This window comes from Nannospalax galili, unplaced genomic scaffold, assembly GCF_000622305.1.
Source record: "Nannospalax galili isolate Female #2095 unplaced genomic scaffold, S.galili_v1.0 scaffold63, whole genome shotgun sequence".
In the NCBI taxonomy this organism is placed as follows: domain Eukaryota; kingdom Metazoa; phylum Chordata; class Mammalia; order Rodentia; family Spalacidae; genus Nannospalax; species Nannospalax galili.
The window spans coordinates 5829249-5850939 of NW_008355272.1; the positions used below are offsets into that span (position 1 = coordinate 5829249).

The window sequence follows — 21691 nt, forward strand, 5'->3', positions numbered from 1 at the left end:
AGATGGACATGAGGGGAGATTCCAGCACCATGTGATTTAATTTGAGCTTCTGGGTGAATGGGGCAGCTTTCTGCAAACAGAGTGGTATAAACTGAGATTTGAAGTAAGGGGGGTGGCAGAGAGCAGGACAAGGAAGGTTAGTAATCAGTGGCAAAGGAGATTGCATGTAAGGGTGAAGTCAACAGCAACTCCCAGGCACCTACCGAAAAGTCAGATGCATAGTGGGAGCCTCTGTAATCCCAGTGCTCCTATAGGGATATAGGGATGCCTTCAAGCTTGTGACCCGGACAGCCTGGGTTGTGCAACAGGAAAACAACAAAGAGATGCTGTCTGAAACAAGGTGGAAGGTGACAACCAACAACTAAAGTTGTCTTTTGACCCCCACACATTTGTGTTGGTACATGCACACAATCACATTCATACACATGTATGCAACATACACACACACACACACACACACACACACACACTCACTCACACAGAGAATGGGAGTAGGACAAGGAAATTGGCAGAAGAGCTTGGGAAGACAGCATAAATACAGAAATGCAGGCAAGTGTCTACGTAGGAGATAAGCACCTTCTTCCCATAGAAGCCTGACAATAGTAAAACTGGCTGGTGATGTCCCTGGATGCAGTTGGAGAGGGAAGCCTTGGAGTCCCTGTCTTACAGAGGAACAGTGGCCTCTCCTTTCTAGCTTCACATACACCAGGGACTGTGCTGACTTGATTTAAGTGGTGAATATTTGAATTCTTGCAGATTTCCTGTCTATCAGTTGCATTTGCTAAGGTCTGAACCTAGTATGTCAGTTCTTTGACTACCCCAGGGCCCAATGTTTCAAACACACTAAGTGTCCAGGTATGGTCACTCTCCTTGCCTGGGAAGTAAAACACAATGCTATGGGAACACGCCTACTTCCTTAATGTTCATTATTCAAATATCTTATAAGGAAGAACTGTGTGGGTGAGTTCCATACCGTCTGACAGTACAGCTGTTTCATAATAACCGCTGTTTATCTCTCTATTAGCAAGAACATCATTGGGTATTTTGACATAACTTCTTATTCTATAGTGCAATAAAATTATTTTTAAAATTATCCTCAGATTACTATATCTGATATTTTTATTGATCTGTTTGTGTTACTTTAAATCAACCTTGTAGTTATGCATGTACTTAAGAATGTAATTCACCACAGCCAAATTCATAGCATTTCTATAGATCATGATTGTCAAACTAGGATTCATGGACCAAAGGTAAATCACTGCCTGTTTTTTCTTTTGATGAATAAAGTTTTATTAGAAAAGAATCTCAGTCATGCCGAAATAGCTCTTTTGGGAGAGCGTTAGACTGAAGCAAATAATCTCACTCGTTTGTTTATATTGTGAACTATTTTCTGCTATGAGGACATAGTTGGATAGTTTCAATAGAAATAGCATAGCCTAGAAAGTAAAAGGACTGGCTTTCCATTCCACCCTGGAAAAAGTAGTCTAGGTGTGAGTAATACCCTGTGTCCTTCCCATAGCTGGCGGAGGCTAATCTTGTATCCTCCTCGTAGCTGGTACAGGTTACTCCAATGTCTGTCCATAACAGGGAGCTAAAAAGATTACAGAAAACCTTGGAAAACAGCAAAAGGTTTTGCCAGTCTTGAGAATAAACTAAAAAAACTTTAGAAGACCAACAACATTATTTTCTATGTTATCTGAGAACACTAATGTAAAATAGAAAAGAAAGATTCTGAATTATCCTTTCAATATTTTAGTATTAAAGATGTCTCTAGTTAATGTATTAAATTGCTTATATCTTACAGAGTTAAGATTGGCAATATTAGGAAACAATAAAAAGTACTTCCTCCCACAATGAGCTAAAATTGAATTTTTCCCTAAGTTGTCAATGGATTTTGTGTATAAGCTCCTAAGTACAAGAGGCAATTTGAAGTCACATGAAAAATAGAGTAAACTTTTCCAGTGTGATAACTTAGAAAAAAGTATGATCCTCTTACCAATTAAGAGTCTTTAACAATGTAAAATAATACTCTTAAATACATCTACTCTGGTAATATTAAGAAGATGGGAGTTTGTAGTTTTCTTGAGATGCCATGAAGCATTTGCTATGTCTTTTTTACTATGAAAATTTAGTTCCCCACTGAAGTAATTGCTTATGAGACAAAAATACTAAGTAACCTCTCTTTCATGGGTAGAAACACATTAAATTTATAAAGGCTTCTTATTGCTGTAAAAAATAGTATTCTGATGAAAAGCTTAGAAACCATATATGTATAATTTATTTCTAGTAGAAATACTCGATAAATTTCTTATATGCAAAACAAATCAAAATGATTACTCTCTATAATTGGGGTCACTTTCAATAAATGACAAATAAATACCTATATGTGTTTAATTTTACAGTCATGTGTCCCTATGAGAAGTATTTTCATCCTATAATAAAACTGGAATGGATTTGTCATTTATTTTTTCCCTGTTTTAATTGAGAAGGGAACCACAGTCTTTCCACTTTGTTGCACTGGAAGATCTTTATCTACACGTCCATGTGTCTCAAAATTGTTATTGCGGTACATAAAGTAAGGTTACCTGTTTCTAGTTGTCTGCTGATACACAAAGTCTATTGAGGATTTCTGGAAAAAATACACTTCAGCTCATTGTGAGAGGCAGTGCTTCTATTCTTTTCAAAAATCGTGAATATTCATCACATTCATAATTGTACAGAGTTGGGGAGGATTATACAGAATAATTAAATCCCAGAGCTTTTTTGCCTGCCTTCCCCAACCCCAGTGCTTTCTTGGCTTTTTTACCCACCTGCACATAAACTTAGAAGGTGTGGTCCAGGCAAAGCCAGAGCTTTCACTGTTAAAGCAAACAACTGGCTTAGCACCTAAGTCCTCCCTTCCCCCACGCTGGGGAGTTTGCTTCTGTATTTAAATGTGTTTGAGGTTTTTCAGCAGCTCCAGAACATTGGCTCTTAAGAGGCGGAAAACATGCAATTTCTAGCAGATGAGTGCTGCTGAAATGGGATCAATCAACAACACTTCATGCTCCATTTGTCCACAAGAAACCCACCTGGGGAAAGCCTGTGGAACCCTGCCTATTAGGAAAACAACTCAACACGTTTCTTTAAATAAAAATTTGCCAGTTGGCATTCATCAATTGGGTTGAAAATGGTTTCTCTGTTCACTCTCCCCCACATGCAATTGTCTTGACTTTTCTCTTTCTGTGTGTGAACTGATGGTTCTTCCTTTAGGGCAGGGAAATCCTGTAGAAAACCCATGCATGATACTGACATTTATACAATCCTTTGCTCCCTACTTGTTAGTACTATGGTTCAATTGTAGGCCTTATTTGGCAAAGACCTGACTTTTGATTTTTTTTGCTTGCCACCCCCTGATGCTGCACTCCTTCATTTTAGAACACATTAGGCTGCGGGGATCTTGAGCCAGGGTGTCCCTGGCAACTTCACCTGTGTCTTGACAGGTTTGAGAATGAGGAAATTTGTACAAAACATGGGTCCTGGAGGTTCCCATTGGCCTTGAGTTAAGCCCTTCTCTTTCTCTGACTCCTGAAATGTTTCTAGGTGTAAAGTGGACATCTCTGCACTCCCATTGAAGCAGGACAACTGCTTGGAGCTGCCTCTGGAGAGCTGCCTGGGGGCACTCCTTATGCTGATCACACTGACTCCCTGTACAGGAGTCTCCATCTCAGATCTTTGTGTCTGCCCCTTTGAGGACCCCAGCGAAAGAAAGCAGATTTCCCAGCGATATGTGAGTACTTTACCTTGTTGCATTTCCCCTCCCTCCCACCAACTTCACTTTTAAGTTGAAACCAAGTCTATGAATTGAAAAACTGCATCAAAAGAGGTCTTTGTACCAGGTTTGTGTGTTTCATAAAACAAGGCAGCAGGCTTAGGGGTTAATGCGTTAGCGAGAAAGTGGAAAATAAACTTTTGAAAAGACAATGTTATTTGGAAGTTGTTGCAGAATACTGAAATCCTCAAGGAAGAAGACTGAGTTTAGCATTATCTGTGGATGTAAGTGGGAATTTGAACCGACAGTCACAAGAGCAACTTTTCCAGCTAAACATGAATGCTCAGTGTAATACAGATAAGAGAAAGTTTTAGGGTCAAAGAGGAAGGTGCCCATGCCTAGAAGAGCATGAGACAGATGAACATCTTATTCTCTATCACCTAGGGGTTGAAATCAGTGTATGATTTTGCCTAAGTACTGCCATGTGTTCAACAGTCCACTCAGCATCTATTTTATTTATTTATTGTACTCTGGCTTTCTAGGTGCCTTTATTTGCATTCTATTTTTGTCTACTCTTCCTGGTCAATCAATACATTTTCTTTATTTTTAGCCCTGGGAGATGTGTTATAAGAATGCAGAGTGGAAATGAACAGAGATGAATCTTTATTCAATGGCTGCATCATTCTCAGAGTAAAGTCTAGTGCCACTAGAAGCCTTCATCATGCAGGTGTATTGATTAATTGAATAATTCTTTATCTCGGAGAGTGAAAATCCTAGACACACATCTTGCTGTCAGCACAGAGACTGCATGCCAGTTGGTCATAGTCTGAAGTTTGGATAGAATTTACTATTGATGTTCTCTCTGAGGATGAGTTAAGCGTATAAAAGTTTGAAAGTGAAAATCGACAGTTTCTCCAAGCTTTTCCGTAGATTACAAAATTTGTGAAATACATGAGCATGCTTTATATTTATAAAGTAATATTAGTGGCATTCAAATGGCTGCTCTGAAAAATGCCTTAGGATTTAAGACTACGATGAAAGCACACATCGGGAGTGGTTCTTTGGTGAGCCAGCCTGTGAGAGGAAAAGATCGCTCTGTCACAAGGCAGAAGTTACAGGATCTGGATTCGTTTCTTAAGCCATAGGAATCAATATTTGGTTTTGATTTTTTTTCATACAGTCTTAATATGTAGTCCAGGGTTGCCTAGAATGTCCCATGTATCCCAGCTTGGCCGCAGCCTCCTGAGTACTGGGCTTACAGGTATAGATGCTCAACACCCTAGCAGAATAGCTATTCTTTAAAAGCATTTCTACCCCTAAGTTATACAAGTATTTCATTTAAAAATCATACATACTAGCTTAGAGCTAATTTTTGATTGGTTTAAGTTGAAAATATAAGGGAACAATAATTTTCCAAAAGCTCTTATACCTGATGCATATGAGATTAGGACAACTTTGTTTAGTATTAAGATTTTCCTATTTCACCCTGACATAATCACATAGTGAAGGTTTTATCATCCCAGAAATCACTGAGTTCTACTTGTCACAGTCTTTGAGCTGTGTCATGATGATGGTGACAGCCTTTCTGAAAGTTTTAATGCTCCCTTTTTTTCCACAGATGAAAAGAGTTACCTGCTTCTCTCTTGCACACAGATTTTTAAGGATGCCATGTACTTAGAGACATCTAGCATGTACTTAGCAACATCTAAATACACTGTGTCTGCTAAAGAATCACCAGTAGTATATTCAGTGTACAGATGATGCAAACTCAAGACTAAAGAAAATTGTTTCTACAGGGTGTAACTGGAAGCTTTAGCTTTCATTTACTGAATTGAATTGGTAAAGCGAAGACCAGAAATTTTACTCTCTTTCCATTCCTGATTTCTTTCCAATGGTAATAAGTAACCATAATGGGCCCAAGTTTAGCCTTATGGTATCCATAAAGTTTATATTAACTAGAGCAGATTGATACTGCCTTTTAGGGCAATTAAAAAGTTGTGTTAAGGAGAAAAGGTAGGGGGGAATGAGTGCATTCTACCCACACATTTTCCCAGTGGGTTATCTGTGCTAACACCAGGGGGCGATGTTAAAAGCAGATTGCTTACGCTTCTAATTTGTTTATTTTGAGGTTGTAGTTAATTAATTCTCAGTCAGTTTTCTTTGAATCTGGCTGTACATGCCTAACTCTCCTGTTGATTGACATGAAGAAGTTTAGTAACTTTAAGAAGAATTTTATGAGAAAAGGGGAGTTGAATGGAGACTATCCTTCCCACGGAACTTGAAGGCATTGCCAGTGCATTAGCAATCTGTTCTCACTGGCTTCTCACCCTTTTGTCTCCTTAGTGCTTACAGAACTCTCTAAAAGATATGAAGGATGTTGGTCTTCTACAAGTGAAGGTTTTAAAGGCAGCAGATCTCCTGGCAGCCGATTTCTCAGGTACAGATGAGAACCAGTTTTAATTCATTTGGTGGTGGTGGTGGTCCCCCCGCCCCCGCTTGCTTTAAAGTGACTTTAAAGCAAAACTAGATGTCTAATGTTAGAAGAGAGTACACAGTGACCACATAACTCTGAATAGAGTAATAGGAGGGGCAGTACACAAGGGAGCAATGACTCTGACCATGCAAATTTTCCCTCAAATTATTTGTTTGCAGATGATTTTACTCAGATTCAGTCATGTAGTAGTTCATCTGGGATTCCAAAATTGGATTATTAGCCTCATAGTCTCAACTTCTTTATCTGTGAATTGAGTTTTTGGCCAAGTTTTGCTGCTCTCCCTCCAATGGCTGCTGTCCTTTCCCACCTTCATTGTCTTGCTGAACTCTGATCACTCCTCATAGCAGAAGACAGCTGGTTCATTGATTGGAGCATCACTGTATAAGGGACCAGAGTCAAGGAGTAACTGTCCTAACTGCTGAGTTATCTCTCCAGACCCAGAAATATTTTACATTTTTAACTGATTTCTTTGAAGGGCTGGGTGGCACATGCCTATCATCCCAGCACTTGGGAGGCAGAGGCAGGTGGATCTCTGTGAGTTCGAGGCAAGTCTGGTCTACATAGTAAGTTTCAGGGCAGCTAGGGCTGCAGGGAAACCCTATCTCAGAAAGACCAAAAAAAAAAATTCTTTTGAAAACCTCAAGCTCAAGCCAAATAAAATCCAACCTTGGAAGGGCAAGGTGGGCACGAGGTGCTGCTCATAACTGAGGTGCTATTGGCTTTTGGTTGATGCAGGGACCCTGAAAGTTTCCCTTAAGGAGTGGCACTGATGGACCACATTCCAAGAGTTTGGGAAACACATATTGGACTCAATAGGAGAAAACAAGGAAGGAAGAAGAACCTGGATATATAGAGAGTTGGGGCTGGATCTAGGAGAGTTGGAGAGGCTGAAATATGATAAAAATACATTGTATGAAGGTCTCAAAAATTAATAAATCATTTAAAAAAGAATAAAATAGTTTCTGAAAAAATATGTGTATGAATATATGTCTGAATGTAGGTAAGTGTGGTGGCAGAGGGGTTGGAGCTCCTGGGAATGAAATTAACACGTGGCTATGAACCATCTGACCTGGATGCTGGGGACTGAACTTGCGGTCTTCTTCAAGAGCAGTAATACTCTTAACCATTGAGCCATCTCTCTGGGCCTACACTAAACTTTAGTACCCTGAAAACCCACGACATTAAGTTTGAAGAACCTCAAACTTGACAAAGAACTTTAATTTCAAGCATATGCTATGTTGACAATTATGAAAATATGAACTTGATTTTAAAAGTTTACATCCTATTACAAACAATAAGGCCTTGCCATCTGCTTCTATAAAGTGATGTGTTCTTATGGCTAATAGTGATTTTAAGTCTTATATATGAAGTATATTCATATGAGTAGTTCTGTTCTTTATATGAATAATTGTGTGTGTGTGTTCACATGTGTGGGTACATGTCTATGTATGGGTGTATGTACACATGTGTGGGGCCTGAGGTTGACATTAAGTGTCATCCTTGATTGTTCTCCGTTAGATTGAGGCAGGTGGCTCTAACGCATACTTACTTTTAAAATTAATTCATTCTTAAAGGGATTCAAAATGTTTATTACTCTTTGTGTGTGTGTGTGTGTGTATGTGTGTGTGTGTGTGTAAGTTTGGAAAAATATGTGCCATTGTGTACATTTAGATATCATAGGACAACTTTCGGGAGTTGATTCTCACATACGGGTTCTGTGGATCAAATCCAGGTCCTCAGACTCGAGTAGCAAGGATTTTTTTTACCTACTGAGCCATCTTGCTGACCCTATTAATGCATGTTTTGTAAATATACTATTTTATTTCATGATTAATGTTATTCATTATGAATATAGTTAAATTTCTATGTATCTTGGCATTTTTTAGAGTTTCTGATATTTCATTATAATTAAGAGAAGACAGGTGGAGGCTGTGGCTCAGTTTGCAAAGTGCTTGCTGAGCATGAAACCCCTGGTTTCAGCTCCAAGCACTACAACACTAAATAAAATCAACTGTGGTGATACATGCCTGTAATCCCAGCACAGGGGAGGTCATCCTCTACTAAACAGTGAGTTCAAGGACTGTCAAGATTACATAAGAAACTGCCTCAAAAAGGAAAGACTTTAAAAAAACCAGAAAGGCAGGTTGGAGCACACCTAAATCTCAGTACTCAGGAAGATGGGAAAGATCACAAATTTGAGACTAATCTAGGTTACATAGTGAGACAATGTCTGAAAAATAAGAATAATTTGAAGCAATCTGTCTTGCTCATCTCTTTAAAATGGGTGAAAGTTATTTAATACCCTGAGGTCTATACTAACATTAGTTATGGAACAGCTATAAACAGGTATTCTAATAGAAGATCCTGTCAGATATTTTATTAATAAGTTTGCTTCACAAATTCCTTGAGCTTAGGGTAAGCTAGAATCTGGATGCGATAGGTTATGTAATCTGACACCATTACTTCCCTAGTAACCAGGACACAGCCTTGATTCATGCAACAAATGATGGACTGTTTTGAGACTAAGGTGAACAGAACTCTGTACAATGCCTGATAACACCCATGTATTTCACTCAGCTTAAAATTTAGCTTTTTAAAGAAAAGTAAATAACTCCCAAGCTAATGATTACAAGAGTGACAGAGAGACATTTTATTCTGTAAAAAGCTGAAAAATGGCTAGAGTGTCAATTTCCTTGTCCACAGTGAAGCCCTCACAGAGACTGGTGCTGCATATTCTAATTTTAAGACAGATGAGTGATAATGAAGTGTTTATATATAAACTATGTAAAGATTATAAAGTATACAATGAGTTAATGGGAAAGCATTAGAGGATTGAAATATTTTGCAGTCAGAATTGTCCATTCTCTTACATTTGAGATCAGTGGTGAAGAGTCAGGTGCTCCCTGGTATGCTCAACCCATGCTGGTAGAGATGCTCAGGAATGACTTAGTTTAATTGTGGAGTGGTGTAACCTGAGGAGTTAATTCTGCAGGTCAGTATGGAAACTATCTCGGTACCCTTTGTATAAGACATGCAGAAATTCAAAACCTGTACCTGTGCTTTGCTCATGTACATCTACTTTCCTGTTAATTAAGCTTTCTCTTCATGAATTTCCTTACTTAAATTAGTAATTCTATAGTCCATCCTTCTTCCTTTTAGGAAAACCTCCAGATGGGATTGTCTCATCACCCCTGCCTTATTCTTAGTACCACGACCCTGTTAATGGTACTACAGTGGCTCCTGACCATTATAAAATTAAAAAGATAAAAGCCTAGGAGAGTTTATGTTTGCAAAAGAGTGGGCATGCCATACCTCGATCAGTGGAGGATGACGTCACATAATTGAACAGCATAGCTCAGATTGATGTATGGATGTCATTGTGGTGTCTTTCTGCAATGTAACCCCGTCTTTATGGTTTCTATTGCTGACATTCTAATGAGCTATGTGTCTGGAGGAGAAGTTAGGGGTTTGTGAAAGAGACTGAAGGGCTTAGACCTGGAAATGTCATCTTCACCCAAAATCTAACTCTACTTGCCCTTCAGCAATCTCACAAAGAATTTTACTTCATTCTTGAGAATTGGGCCATATTGCCATATAAAAACCAGCCATGGGCCACAAAAGTTTCCCAAGTATATCTTTTAAATCAAATCATCTCAAAATATATCTGTCAGAGGACTGCTAAGGACAGCATGGCTTTAAGCAAGAAATGCAGGTTACTATGAGATAAACTTATTTGATGAATAAGCATGGTAAGCCCAGTGCCAGCAACTGATCCTGGTTGCAGAGATGCACTTAATTCCATGCCTCCATGCTGCTTTCCAGAGAACCCACTTTAGCTTTCCCATCTGTTTCTGAAGTGTTTTCTCAACCTGAGTAAAGTCAGCTTGGTGGGAGATTGTGGTGAAGCTGAATGCTGAATGTCTCTGCTGGGTGGACAGACACAGCCCTGGGAGCTGAGAATCTTCAAGGGCAGGCTATGTCTTCCTTCTTTTCCCTCTCTCTCCTCCACTGCAGAATTTCAGATGTAAGGGGTAGTAGTGTGTGTCATCCATACCTATAAGAAACTTGCTGAACGAGGGAGGGGCACTTCTGTTTGTTGGTTCCTTGGTTGCACCATCAGGAGGAGCTCTTGGCACATCCAGCACACAGGCGTGAACTCCCATTCCTTTGATAAAGCCCTCTGTTCACTAAGCCATGCATTTGCCCTTTCCATGTGCCTAGAATGCCTACCTGACTTAACCCCATGTGCAGTTCAGTGATTTATTTATTGATGATGTCAATTAATGCATGTGGTTTTACCCTCAATTTTATGGTGATTTCCTCTCATTTCAATCCCTGTATATTATGATATATATGTGTGTGTATGTATATTTGTATGTGTGTTTATCTGTCAGGTGTTAATCTTTGTTCTACCACATACTGACCTTGGATCCACTCCAAGCCTTCACACCTTCATGAGTATTTGTAGGGTTCAATCAAAACCTAAAGGCATATGCCTGGTTTATATTTTATATTCAATAAATGCTTTCTCCCCTTTCTGTGTTACGTTTGTATTATTAGAGTGTAGTCGATGTATGGGAAATGTCTAAGACTGTCTTCTTGACATTATCATAACTTCCTTAATTGTAGATAATGCTGGAATTATAAGTATTATTAATCATTCTTGCACTTTAACCCTTCTAGAAGTCTAGAGTTACCACACTTGGATGCTTTTAGGATGTTTTATTCTTTTTGTTTCTTTTTCTAAAAATGAAAACAAACACAGTAAAGAAAATTAATGCTAAAATAATTCACTACATTTCATATTTTGTTGACCGGATAATAATTTATATAAAATACATTTTAAGCTTATAGATACTTTGTTATATATAAAAACTTTGCTCCAAAACTGTTGACCAAAATGCTACATTGAGACTTTACAATATAGAGTCAAAATCTTCCTGTTATGTGCTATAATACTGACTTCTAAGTCATTTCTGTAAATTATAACAGTGGCTTTGAGGTCTTTTATGTTGTTTTTTAGTTTGTTTTTCTTTTTAAAAAAATCCCACAAATCTACTTGTGTCAGAACAACAAGCCTGTGGTTATTGTTCACTGGGAATTTTAGCTCACATGCCCATTTTATGGTTTCTTTTCATTTCTGTCTCTGGAAGCTGTATCCATAGCAATACTTTTCCTCTTAAAGATGCCCTATTTTCAAGGGGACAACTATAATTGGAATTTCTAGAAAGCTCAGTGGTAGTGATTGAATGCTTTTAATTTTCATGAGATCCTCCTGGACAGCTGAGTCCAAATTGAGAACTTTTGAAAAACACATTTAAAACTATATAAATCTGCCTTTGGCAGCTTGTCTGTTTTAACTCTCTGCCAAAGAATATGGACTCAAGTTGATGTAAGTTAGTGAGGGTGCAGAAGATTCACCAGTTGTAACTTACTGAAGCCATGAGTGTCAGTGAATCCAGCTCATGGATGATATCTCTTGAATTAGTCAAAATCACTTCGATTTTAGAGGTAAGGTTCTTATTAACAACTTATTTAATTTCAGCAAATTCTTCCATGTGAGACCCTATGATTGGTCCTAGTGACATGGTGGAGACAGGAACTGGCTCCACCTTCAACAAGTGGCTCTTTATCATTACATTGCTAAGGTAAAAACAGGGTTCTGGGACTCATGAAGGGCACCTGATGGTGTCTTATAGAAGGCAATATGGTAGCATAGATGTCAAGGCTTAGAAGGACCTGGCACAACAGAAACAAGGGGCAAGCACTTCCTAGTGAGGGAACAGCAGGCTCCATCTCTGCAGAGCTTAGCCCATGCTGGAAGAAATCAAGAGCAATTAGAAAATAAAGGGCATAGAGGACCTTTGGGGGAGAGGAGGCTAGTGCCTCCAGTGGACTCGCTCACTTAGGAACTTGAAGGTCAAACAAATTTGGAAACTAATGCAAGGTGTGATGTGATCTGATGTAAGCTTATGAAGATTTATTCTGGCTGCTGTGAGGAGCAAGGCTCTTGCAGAGGGGCCAGGCAGTGAACACGGGGATATGTAAGGAAGTTCAGTGGATGCGGGTGTTATCTGGAACTTGACCCAAGGCAGGGGAATAGAGTTAAAAGAAGAAAAAAACTACTTACGTCATTAGTTCTTGGTTGTTCTCTTTGTGTTGGAATATTACAACACAACACATTTAGTTGAAGAGCTTTTCAACCAAACGAAGTGCTCTCACATTTTGTTTTCCTTTTGGTTCCAGTGCAGACCTGGCTGCACTTTGTTCTGGATGGATGTCACAGCAAAGGGAAGAGGGCTTTGCCTGTGCAGAAATGAGGAAGCCACACTTTTTCTTCCAGAGTCTGTGACCCACTTGGAAACCCAGGGAGGCCCAGGAAGAATCAAGATCAGTATTTCCTTTTGTTTCAGTCCCTCACCTGACTTATGCAGGAGATTTCCACACTGTCATAAGTATCTGTGGAACAAATGAACAAGTGTATTATACAGGAGGCATCACGAGACAGAAACTGTCATAGGAGTGGGGGTGGGGCTGGAAATCGGAGGAGAAGTTCCATGGGAAGCTGAGGTTGAGGGGTAGTTGCTAGGTACTTCAGGGAGAGTTGTACTCAGTATTAAGCAGAGAGCACAAATGAACTGTGTGCCTCTGGGCAGGAAGGGATGGCCCAATGAGGTAAGAGGTGGGATGTGGAGACTTCCACCTTGCTAAAGAGCTGATGACTGAAAGGTAAATTAGGTCAGATTGTGTGGATGCCGTTGAAAGACAGTATAGATTTCATAAGGACAATTGAAGTTTTTTTCATCATCTGTTAGGTTTACAAAGAAATGAAAATAAGACATGAAGGCAAAGTTATTAGAGGTGCGGTCCGAACTGAGGTTGTTCACGCCCTCTACTCCTTCCCAGCTTTCTGCACTTCAGTGCTTTATCCTTAGAATCTTTAGTTATCTATCTCCAGAGTCCTTTATTCCAGCTTAGCCCCTTGTTTTGAGCCATTCATATGCAGTGGCTCCTGGCTGCTGGAAGAGTTGAGGTGGCATGAAATCCCCTGAGTAGTAGTCCAGATGTGTAAATCAGTCTCTAAATCTATTCAGCGCACCTCATATGACCAGGTGGCCACTATGTGCCTATTCACATACAGCTGTCCCTCACATGTGTGGAGGATTAGTTTCAGGGCTCCTTCTCTGGAACACTGGAATCCAAGGATGCACAACCCCTTTGTATAAAATATGCATATAACCCATCATGCATATTCATTCTCCTATATGGATTAAATGACCTCCATCTTATTTTAATACCAGCTACAGTGAGGAAGCTATGTAAATGGTGACAGAAATGCCTATACATACATGAAGCTACTATAGGCATAGTTATATATTATATGATTGACACTTGTTAGATCCTGCAGATAGGGAGGGCAATTGCATATGTGTACATAAACACCTTCCTAATAAATTTGTCCCCAACTCTTCAAGAAGGACCTGCCTGTAGTTTTATGATGACCCTTGACTTGGAGGGGAGAGTTCTTGCACATTGGAGCTTGGTGATCTTTGTGCATCAGTGTCTGCTCCAGGGATAGGAACAGAGTGAATGTTCAAGAAATGACTTTCAAGTAAAAACTACAAATTAAATTCATTACCCAATGCGCAACATCTGTCATATCAGAATTAAGGAAAAAGTATTGAAATAGAAAGCTTTTACTTGTGAATTAAGGAATACAAACAAATTTTAAGCTGGTATTCCAAAATAGCAAGAGCTATTGAGTGATACCCCATCATGAAACTGAATGACCAATGTCAAAGTGGTGTACAGCTTTGTATATTGGAGGTCATCTAGAGATTTGACAGCAAAATAAGTACAGCCAAGTGCTCACAAGAATGTCTGTATTTTCAGCCCGCCTGGTGCTATTCTCTCAGTACCACTGGGAACATTTGGATGGTCCATTTTTATGAGAGATCATTGTCCTCAATAAAAATATTCATCATTTTAATTGTACACAGAGAACTCTCTGGAACCTTTTAAAAGAAAGAAACGATGCACAAAGTATCCATAAATTACTCTATAAACATGGTCAAGTCTTTGTTTCGTCTTCTCTCTGCCTGTTTATGCTATAATATTAATAAATGCAGTATTTTAATGAGCTTTGACTGAATTATCTTCAGAGAGTTGGTGCGGTGTGCTCCATGGAGACACGTAACTGAAGTTCGTAGGTTTGGGTGGGGGTGTGTGCTCCTCATTAGCTAGGACAGCTATGCACAGGTCTGCTCAGGAGAGTCGGGCACAGCTCGAGCCCACCTGTGCCCCTGCAGGACTACAGTGTCTCTGCCCTGCTGTGCACCAACCCCAGGGCTTTCATTAAAAGTGTCAGGCGCCTTCCCCATAGCAAGTGCTGATGGCATGTCATCCTGGTGTCTCTGGAGGAGCCGCGCTGACACCTACTAATAGTCTGACAAACGGTTAAGTAGCTGTTCCAGCTCAGGTTGAGGAGGGGAGCCTGCTGCACCTGAGCATTGAAGCCAGGCCTCCTGTCCTCTTCACAGTCAGTGCTGAGGTGAAAGTATGCTGTACTGCCCCAGAGGCCCCTCCTCTGTGTAAGATTCTGCCAGAGGAACCTGGCTGTAAGTCAGCAAGACTCTAGAAGCTGGTGGATTTCTTCCGTAGTTCCATTTTGCCTGCCCAACATCTAAAGCCCCATCTGGGTTTGGGATATTTTGTATCACGTGCTTTGGAGAAGAGTTCAAAGCTATGTTCATTCACTGAAGCAGAAAAGCCAGTCCTTGCCTTTCTGAGCTGAGCTAGGTGAGCTAGTTTGGCCAAGGAACAAATACACAGAAAGGCTTTGAGTCTCTATCACATCAAACAAAAAGTTGAGAATTCATAACAGAGGCAGTCATATCAGGGTTTAGGCACAAAAGTGCCTTCTGGGGACCAGAATCCTGGAGATCACAGAACGACCCAGGCCACTCCAGGGGAGGGTGTGTTCTAGGGCATGTGTATTCTTTGGTTGGTAATATACACCTTTTTTGGCTTGAATTTCCAGAGAGGGATTCAGAGAACTCCGATTTCTCTGGAGACAGAAATTCTTCCCATTGTTTGTAATCCAGTGCACTGATTCATCCATTTATGGCCTTAGTATCATCAGTCCATGGGCAATTGACATAATGGTATTGACTTTAAAAAGCTTCTGCCATGCATGTGAGGATCTAGGCCATGGGTCAGTGCAATGGCACCTTCTATTTAATAATTCCTTCCCATGTATTTCTTCTTCTTTAGTTTTTAAACTGTTTTTTAATCTTACCAATATGTATATTCTGACACATGTTTTGCTATGTAAGGATATTCAATACCTCATGACTCCTGGTTATTAAAATTAGATGCAGGTTCAGCATCTTGAAGGGTCAGCCGGGAGGTCAAGATGCCTGAGCACTCTGTTTTAGTCCCCAGCTGAGGACTTCTAGGAATTTGGAGAAGCATCTGTCTTTAAGGCCCACATCAATGTCATAGAGACATTGCGGAGCTATTCTTTCTTTTGCTGAGAGGTTCATTTCTTGACTTTTCTGTCAAACCCCTAGGAAGGTAATGGATTTTGTACTTGCTATTGGGTCTATTGGATTTGGGATTCTCTTTCTTCTTGGGTGTGTTTTGGAGGGTGAGGGGGAATTAGGGGGGAGAGAAGGTGAGATTGGGGAAGTAATGAGTAAGATTAATTGTTTGTAAACTTTTGTGTGCTTGTGTCTATTTATGATACTTCTATGGTCAAGTGTAGGTACCCACGTGCTACAGTATAGGTACACCGGTCAGAGAACAACCTCAACTTCTCACCTTCTACCTTGTTTGAGACATGGTCTCCTGTTGTTGGCCCCTGTTGACATAAGACTAGCTGGCTCACGACCATCTTCAGATCTTCTTATCTCTGCCTCCATTTTACTTAGGAGCACTGGATTACAGACCCATGCTTCTGTGTTGGGGTTTATATGAGTTCTGGTGATCTAAACTCTGGTCTTCATGCTGATCTTTCCAAATCTGTGAGATGAAAAATTCAAGTTTAAAATAAGTTCTGGCCTTATTTATTATACATTGCATGTTTCATAGCATAGAAAACAGAGTTTATATGGTATCATCTGAGGGTGTAGGGTCATGTCTGCTTATTCCGTCAGATCCAAGTTTTAGTTCATAAAGAGCTATATTCATACTCTTTTGCATTTACTCTGTTTATATAGCCTGCCAATTATAAAATATTAATTATCTTTATTCACTGAAAAAAATGCAGGGAGGTAGGTGGCAGAGTTGAGCTTGAAATTTGTTGTTTTGAACTGGAATATGGCAGTTGTGTCATAAGAGTGAGGAGTTTCAATATACATACACACAGTAACATAATGGAGTAAGAATCCACAGCATATCTCTCACTTCTTAATATTTATCACTTCTCTGGGGCTGCGAAGCTTTAAAAGCCTTTCCTCTGGCTATTTTGAAAGATTTGATACAATGTTGTTGACTATAGGCACCATACAATGCAAAGAACACGAGAATTGTTCTGTCTCTAGCCATCACCTGTACTTACACACAAATCTCCCTCATTCCACCTGTCCTTTTACTTCCTCAGGCTCTGGTATTGACTCTTCTACTTCTTTAAGAATAGCATATATCTATTCCATATGTGAATGAGATTCTGCAGTATTTATCTTTCTGTGATTGATGTGCAAAATGGCTTCCAGGCTCATCCATCTTATTGCAAATGGCATTGTTTCATCCTTTTTATGACTGAATATTATTCTATTGTCTACATGCACTGCATTTTCTATATCTCTTCATCAGTTGATGGGCACATAAGTTGTTTCCACTTTTTGGCTATTGTGAGCAACACTGGGATGAACACGAGACTGTAGATACTGATATGATTTCCTCTAGACATACACACGGAAGTGGGATTATGGTATCAGATGGCAGCTCTATGTAAAGTGGTTAAAGCAATTTTGTTTTCCATAACCATTTACTAGTACTAGTTGATATTCCCAACATTACATAAGTTACCCTCTTTACATATCTTTCTAGTATTTGTAATTTTTGCCTTTGTCAATCTTTCCTTGCAGTGCTAGAGATCAAGCCCAGGGCCTTAGACATGCTAAGTGTTCTACCACTGAATACATCCCTAACTCTGTTTTGCCTTTTTAATAATAGTCATTCTGAATGGGGGGACATGACACATCATTTGGGTTTGATTTGCATTTTCCCAATGAGCAATGTTGTACTTTTTCATATACTGGTGATTTGTACATCTTTGAATGCATTTTTGCCTGCTTTCCACTTTCAGATGGGTCATTTTGTTTATTTTGCTGTTGAGTTTGGTTTTGAGATAAACAAAGGATTATGGTGTCTTCTATTTAGCAACCTGCTGTGAAAGTGGTGTGATCACTGTTTTCAGTGACAATTCAGGTTACTCCTCAACACCCTTTGGTAGTTAACTATCAGATACCTGTGGGCTTTCCCACCTCCTGAATTCTCACACAGCATGCCCACCAAGTCTGCTGGAGAACAGTTTCCCCTTCCTTTCTCAGCAAACACAGTTTCCTTATGAAAGCGCTCAGCTTTTGCACATTTCTCTTGTGTTCCATTTGAGACTTATTTGTCTCTTACCATTGTCTGTACTCTCTTTCCAGGGAAGAGTGATCCTTTCTGCCTACTGGAGTTGGGCAATGACCGGCTTCAAACACACACCATTTACAAAAACCTCAACCCTGAATGGAACAAAGTTTTTACATTGTAAGTGTTTCAGCCTCTGGGATCCAAGGAGCAGTTTTAACTTAGAGAGCAATTATCCTTGATGTGTGTGGGGCAGGCCAGGGCTCTTGGGGGGAACTTGCTGCCCGGTTTTATGTACAAAGAGTACATTTTATTGTTTTCTTTCTTCCAAAAACCTTTTATCCTTTCATTTTATGGTGTGGTTTAATAATAGAAGAGACCATTTGAAACTATAAGGGACTGTTACAGGAGACATTTGTAAAGTAGATCTTTTAGGGACTAAATTAATCTGTGGGAAGATGGAGGCTTCCAGATATATGACTAACCTATTCCTGGGTTAAGGGAAAGTTACAAATGGAACCCTGCCTTAAATTCAAGGCACCTTTTTGTTATGATAGTGTTTTAATGCAAGGAGGTTTGTATTCTGTCAGTCTCTTGGAAAATATAGATTATCTGTGAATCCATAAAGACTCCCAAAGGCTCCTTGTACTTCATCTGTCAAAGTGGCCCATTCCTTAGATGTGCCCTGTGTGTCCCATCAAACTTAGGAATTTAGGAAGATTGGTACATTTAGTTTCCTAGTTTGCCTTAGATTTCCAGGTGCCTGACCTTTGAGGGGCAGCCCCTACTGAATTTGAGTAAATTGAGATTATGGTCACCCCCACAAAGCTGAATAACTGCTCAGTCTGTCTATGAGTGAAAAAAAGACAAGGTTGCATCCAGTGAAATCAATGGTATTCACAGGAAGTCCCCAAAGGTCTACCAAGAAGTGATTGAACTCTCCAGAGAGGTCTGCCAACTGCCAGATGAAAACTTTGTGTTTTCCAAACACGTTGCCAGTAGCCTTGACTCTGTTTTTCATTATCAGGGGTACTTGGCTTCTGGTCAATATAAAGAAAACCATGTTTCTAAAATGGTTATGAGATTTTGGGCATTTTGTGGTTTAAGAAGAAAAAGCCTTCTCTGTATGTCAGGAAATATTGAATGCTATCACTTTCTCCTTTCAAAAAAAATTTAAAAGATATTTATTTTATGCATATATTTGTGAACCTGTGTGAGTTTACGTGCCTTCAGAGGCAGAAGAGGGTACTGGATCCTCTGGAACTGAAGTTATAGATGGTCATGAGTCACTATGTGGACTCTGAGAACCTAATTTGGGTCATCTACAAGAGCAAGTAAGTGCTCTTAACCACTGAACTATCTATCTCACTGGCCTCTCAAAAATTTTTATTCAAACAAATGTGATTTTTTACTTTTCTCATTTGAAAGCAACTTTGTAGTCCTTCCCTTTACTCCTTCCTCATTCCTCTTTTTTTTCATCATCCTGTTTCTTTAACAATCTCACCCTTGAGTGTGTACATGTATGCAAAATGCCACATTAAAAAAGTTGACTTCCTTTTTCATGTGGATGTCTGAATCTTCTATGATGAAAGGTTTGGGAATACAGTCAGTTTGATTTAATTTTTGGAATTTAATTAAATGGTAGTTTTATACTCCGAGGACACACAGACTTAATTAGTGAAAGTGTTTTCAGATCATCATGGAACAGACTTCACTTGTGTGTTTTTGTGCATAATGCCTGATATTTCTTGTTCCAGTCCCATTAAAGATATCCATGATGTCTTGGAAGTGACAGTGTTTGATGAAGATGGAGATAAACCCCCGGATTTTCTTGGAAAAGTCGCCATTCCCTTGTTGTCTGTAAGTTTTCTTCATTAATCAATGATTTCTGAGTCATTTTACAGTTGATGAATTTCTCGGGTCTAGAGTTGCTTTGTCTTTGTCAGTCTGGGAGGAGAACAATTCTCTCAGCTATAACTGGAAAGTGCTATTAATTCCTCATCCTTATATTTTAGATTTAAAAAGGCATAGTCTTTTCTTGGCCAGTTCAATATTTAATCAGCACAAATATTCCAACCAATATTTTGATATACTTCCAGATTTTCTTGGAATCTCTGATCGCCTTTCTATTTGATTTCAAGGAATATATGTCTATGGCTGAATTTTTCCATATATTAATGAAAAACAAACATGTATTTCTTCATACCTCTTCATTATGTATTTCTTTAAAGGTGAATTGTTGATGTCTATGACTTTCTCTCCATTCTTCTAAAGACCATTTCCCCAAGGTTCTACCTGTTATGTTCTCATTCAGACTTAAAAAAATATTTCATGGAAGAAAGAAAAGATTTTCTTAGAGAAGCAAGTGTGTTTAGGTAGCATAGTCAGGGTCAAAAGAGAGAAGAAAACAGAATGAAAAAACTGTCTATAAACTGCAGCGGAGAGACCACCTGATAACTTCACAGAGGTGAAGGGGAAAGGTGGGTGGTACGTGGCCCCATTTTCATTAAATTATTTTATTTTTCAGTTCGATTCAACAGGAGTTTGAAATTTCAGAGGAGAGAATTTCGGTTTTCCATGCAGGCTCCCTCACGCTTTGGTGTGCGGTCTTAATATAGCTTCATCAAATAAGACTTCATTTCTTCCCAAAGTTATTTTCTTCCAAATCTTTTTGTGCATTTTTTGTGGATGGAACATTGTAATTTAACTGAGATTCGTCATGCTCACACAATGTTTACAGAGAGGGGAATGCTGTACTCTTAATATCTCTTCGTCTGCTTTTGATCACTTGGTTAATTTCTCCCCAAGTTCTCATATCCCTGACGCTCCTGCAGGAGTCTGTATGCAGCATCTGCTGGCTGGCGCAGCAGGCCCCCGCCAAATGCTCAGAGCCCTTCATGGCAGGCTGCGGGGCTCCCAGAAAGGAGAGGGTAATGTGGGATTTCCCCCATTTTATTACACGTTTGTCAGTTATTCCTAGAAGAATACATGTAACAGGAATATTGGGTACACTTTAAAAGAACTCTAAAGAGAGGAAACAGAAAAAGAAACCAATCTTACAATTCATTTCTCTTGCTCTCTTTGTCTCTCTCAACTTTTTACACTTTTTAATAGATAACTCTGCAGTTTATTTTATTCCTTGACAAATAAACAATATTTGGTGTGCTTAAAAACCCTCCATTTTTCTTTTTTGTCCCTAAAATTTCTCTGTGTTTAGTCTTTCTATTATACCAACCATTGACCACGCTTCCTTCAGTCCCTCTTGTCTTTGTCCCTTCCTCCCTCCCTGCCTCTCTCCCCAGCAGATCTAAGGCAGAACTCTTGACACTTAGGTCCAGCACATTTTGTTGTTGCTAAAAGGAGCTTCCCCTTGCTATTCGGAGTATCCAGCACACTCTTGACTTCACTACACTAGGTGACAGTGACACTTATCTCCCTCTGCTGCTGTGGCAACCAAAGATTTCCCAAGACATTCTCAAAGATCCTAAAGGGAGGTAGAATCCCTCCAAGGAAGAATCATTGACCTAAACCAACACATTTTTTCCCCAAAAATATTCCTCCCCAAATAGAATGTTCTATCATAGAACATTGTAAATTGCTGTAAATTGTTCACTCATTCCTTTGACAAATCTGATTTTTCACTGTGTGGCAGGTACTGGTTCAAATAACAGTGCTCCAGTGCTGACTATAGAGGCTGGAGCTTATGTCATGGTTCCATGTTCTGTATAAGACAATGGTACATAAACAACAGCAACAAAAAAAAAAAAAAAAAAAAAAAAAAAAAAGAAAAAAAAAAAAAAAAAAAAAAAAAAAAAAAAAAAAAAAAAAAAAAAAAAAAAAAAAAAAAAAAAAAAAAAAAAAAAAAC

General features: G+C 39.2%; 1 protein-coding gene across 2 annotated transcripts in view; it reads left to right on the top strand.

Annotated features, from left to right (window-relative positions):
• Positions 1 to 21691, top strand: part of Mctp2 (multiple C2 and transmembrane domain containing 2) — a 235108-nt gene that overhangs the window by 122706 nt on the left and 90711 nt on the right. For both annotated transcript variants that reach the window (XM_008852341.3, XM_017802990.2), the window contains 4 exons: positions 3583 to 3769; positions 6095 to 6188; positions 17903 to 18005; positions 19583 to 19685. In XM_008852341.3, the coding sequence (XP_008850563.1) occupies positions 3583 to 3769; positions 6095 to 6188; positions 17903 to 18005; positions 19583 to 19685 (487 nt within the window). The remainder of the gene's footprint in view (positions 1 to 3582; positions 3770 to 6094; positions 6189 to 17902; positions 18006 to 19582; positions 19686 to 21691) is intronic.